This window comes from Eimeria mitis, genomic scaffold (genome assembly GCF_000499745.2).
Source record: "Eimeria mitis Houghton genomic scaffold, Emh_scaff618, whole genome shotgun sequence".
NCBI classification, from domain to species: Eukaryota; Apicomplexa; class Conoidasida; order Eucoccidiorida; family Eimeriidae; genus Eimeria; species Eimeria mitis.
The window spans coordinates 12,084-15,799 of NW_013574381.1; the positions used below are offsets into that span (position 1 = coordinate 12,084).

The 3,716-nt window shown below is 49.2% G+C and overlaps 1 protein-coding gene across 1 annotated transcript; it reads right to left on the bottom strand.

Annotated features, from left to right (window-relative positions):
* Window positions 1-1,259: 1,259 nt before the first annotated feature.
* On the bottom strand, window positions 1,260-2,707 carry EMH_0017950 (serine/threonine protein phosphatase, putative; the record flags this gene model as incomplete). The annotated part of the gene is made up of 3 exons (XM_013501027.1): window positions 1,260-1,303; window positions 1,546-1,581; window positions 2,254-2,707. 3 exons carry the CDS (start codon window positions 2,705-2,707, stop codon window positions 1,260-1,262), a joined length of 534 nt encoding a protein of 177 aa, XP_013356481.1.
* Window positions 2,708-3,716: the final 1,009 nt, after the last annotated feature.

The window sequence follows — 3,716 nt, forward strand, 5'->3', positions numbered from 1 at the left end:
TATTTTCGATACAAGCCTGCAGAATGAGTGGCTCTGAAAACATTCAAAAGGAATGGCTGTGATTGAAATGTGGAAATTTGATCTGTACAACATACGCAATGATCGCCGAATAGGATAACCGATGCAGCCACAGTTATGCACAAGACGTCCAATCCAGTAACAGCAGAACACCTAGTGTTAAGGAGAGTTTAGAGCAATTAAAAACAATTAAAAACAATTAAAAGCATGTTCAATGTTACATGTTCCTAACTTGTCTGCGTAGCGAATGCCTGAGATGACTGTGACATCGCCAGTCCCGTTCGTCTTTGTAATAGAGGGGGCCCCGTCCTCAACAGGGGCCTTCGCCAGTCAACAAAAGCGCTCGTTCTATTAGTTGAACAACAAACATATTAATACCAATATATTATTTTGTTTGTATATTAACGGTTTCTTGCATTTTAACGGTTGTTTCCGCGTCACGAGTCCGCGCAGGTTCCGCAGCGAGATGTCTTCAATCTTTTACAATGTTGCAACTCGAAATGCCTTTTGCGTAGAATGCAGTGAAACCTAAGTTTCGGCAAGCCTCCGTGACGCCACGAAAGTGTCGTTCAGGTGACCTCGAACACTTGAAAATTGTGAATTCTAAATGTTATGCGGCACGGTAATCCGAGAGGAACTACTTCATGATGCGAGCCTTTACACTGCACGCAAGGGGACAGTTGCCACTGCAGCTCGGCAGCTCGGGGGTCTTTTCTTTGTCTCTGACATCCCCTGAAGCCCCCAGATGGCCTGGGCCCAGAAGCTCAGGGGTCCGGGGGCGCGGGAGACGTTGCGGCCTGGTACGATTTGCAACCCAAATTGTTGCAGCTAGTGTTGCATGGAAACCCCGTATGCAAGCACAACCAAGCCTCCTTTACTGCATGCACTAACACTGTTGACGAATATTAAACGCATACCTGGCCCCCTAGCCAGCGATAGGGGGTTCGTCCGAAATGTTCAAAACTGTGGCATTTCCTCCCCGTATGATTTACTTTCCACGCAGTCCAATGTGCAGGTTGGACGGTGCGGCGAAGAAAAGGAACAGGAGGGAGTTCCGTCGTGCCGTCTACACCAAGCTTATATTGACGTTTGTATAGATGCAGTGTAAAAATGCATATTCCCTATACGTTCAAACTACATATATACAAAGCAGTATTCATAAATATTTAGGACCCTATATTGCAACAAGAAGTTTAGTTAAGTCCATTTCAGAGCTCGAAAATATGAAGGCAAGACACGCCCTACTTCACGCTTGAAGTTGAGCAAATCCCACAGGCCTTCACTCCTGAACACGGAAAGCAGAAGCTTGCCAGATGCCTAATGCCGGCTTCATAGACAGCAAATTACTTTGCTTCTATGTAGAAGGGGTCACCCAAGAACTCCACTCGGGCAGATACGTTCCACTCCTTACAGCCAAGGGTTTCGAGCCATCTTATACCTGTGCCCTGGGGAGGATGCATATATAATATGCAACGAAAATGCTTTGGATGCTTCACAAGCAAACCAAATCTCCCAGTATATTCTCACTCGAGGTTCTTTCGCAGTCCTCGCTGTCAGCGGCTCCTGTAGGCACGCCACCACAAGAGCGGCGCCGCAGTCCCAATGAAAAGTTCCAACTGCAAGAAGCACCCCTCCTCTATTGTTTCGTGTTCGAAGGAGATTAACTCGGGCCCTCTGTAGAAGCAATTGTTCTTCGCTCCAGTCGACTTCATGCATGTGTACAGTATGTAAATACGCAGGGTGCTCTTTCCTTTTCTGTGCTACAGGGTCCCCCGCTGTGTCGTGAGGCGATTCNTATGTAAATACGCAGGGTGCTCTTTCCTTTTCTGTGCTACAGGGTCCCCCGCTGTGTCGTGAGGCGATTCCTAGAACGTAGCAGTCATCTGCATTCAGAAGTAGACAGATGGATGTTTCCTTCCCTTTGCTGTCACCATAGAATGCTGGGCATTGCAGCTCTCCACACACACAACTATCCCTCAATGAGTCCCACGCACAATGCATGCCCTCAGCAGTCTTGCAGCTGCTGCCGCTTTCACGTATTTCGGTTCGCCTCGAGCCCCCCATCCCACCCTGGGACTGGCAAGGCCACGTAAAGAGATAACGCACATGTGCGTTAAACAAGACGCATTTCTTCTTGCTCTTTTTGTCTACGCAGCTCACGAACCCGAGAGGCATCTACGACCGGCAACGACCCTACAGACAGCCGCGTGTCTCTGGGGCCCAGTTCGACCTCACGTCCCACCGTTACAGCTCGCACAGCCCCCAAGATAGTTGGCAACTCATGAGCGTCAAGCTCCTCCGTCTGTCTGCGAAGTATCCAGGAAGGCAAGGAATACTGCCGCGCCTGAGGAACTGCCCGCTCCTTGAGGTTGCAGGAGAAGCGCCCACAGCAAGTGAACGCCAAAACAAGGAGCGAAACAATAAGTAAAACAAACACCACATATTCCCACAGCGGAACGTTATCTATGGACCAGCCCGAACCCGTCAGCTCCAGAGGAACCGAGACGCGAGAGATAGGGGGATATGCAAGAGCGCCACCATTGCGTTGCAGGAGCTTGTCTGCTGCTACTGGAACGCTTTCATATCCAGCATATGTTGCTGTCTTCTGCATTCGGATCTTCTTCTTCGAGCGGCGCGTCGTATGGTATATTACTTCTCCCGTGCTCGCTTCAATGAACGACAGCCTCATCTCCTCGGCAGCCACATTGGCGACAGCAAAGCCACTCGTCGTGCGTTGAAATGAACAATTTGAACTGCGGCACAGTTCCTGGCCTTCTTTACACTTGTGCACCGAACTCGGAGTGCAACAAGTAGGAAACTCGCGGTGCANCACAGTTCCTGGCCTTCTTTACACTTGTGCACCGAACTCGGAGTGCAACAAGTAGGAAACTCGCGGTGCAACTTCGACCCCGACCCACTAATAACTTGGGCAATGGTCCCACCCTCACCATCTGGCCCGGCAAGCTGCAGCCCAAAGGCAAACAAACGAGCACAGTAGCTGCGGCATGTGCTGATCTTGTTGGCATCCTTCGGGCATACGACAAACAGGGCTGCATGACGATACACACGGAACTTCAGCCAACTATCTTTATCATGCAGAAGTAATGAAATCCAGTTCATGTTCCTCTTACCTCGAAATACGATAACAAGTGTTCATGCCCAGCGAAGACCGCGTCGACAAAATACCGTAGATACAAAGGCAAAAGCAAGTCCTGAAACGACTTAATATTTCTACAGAGAGTTCCGTCAGTGAACAGTGGGTGGTGTTGATGAACAAATATCCAATCGGCTTCAGCGGCGGCTGCAACGGCAACATCAAAATAAAAACAACAACAACCTTGCGTAAGACGCCCTGCTCAAGGGGTAATGCACGCAAGCGACACCCCTTCAAACCAAAAAGAAGGCTACATATGGATGTTCAGTGTTGCAAAAGGCAGTAATATTATTTATATCTATCAAAATATGTGATGCACACATTTTCTAAGATAACCAGGTATACGCGAGCGTCGCACCTGACCGTAAGACAGCCTCTAGAAAGGCCAGTTGTTCGCGAACAATCCCGTGTGAAGACAACAGGATGTTCGAATCCAAGTGAATATTTACAACAGTCACAGAACTCCCGCGAACATTAGCTCCCCCTTCGGCGCCTGTAGCTATCGGCTGCCACTGCGAGTTTCAGCAAGCACATGCAACGCATA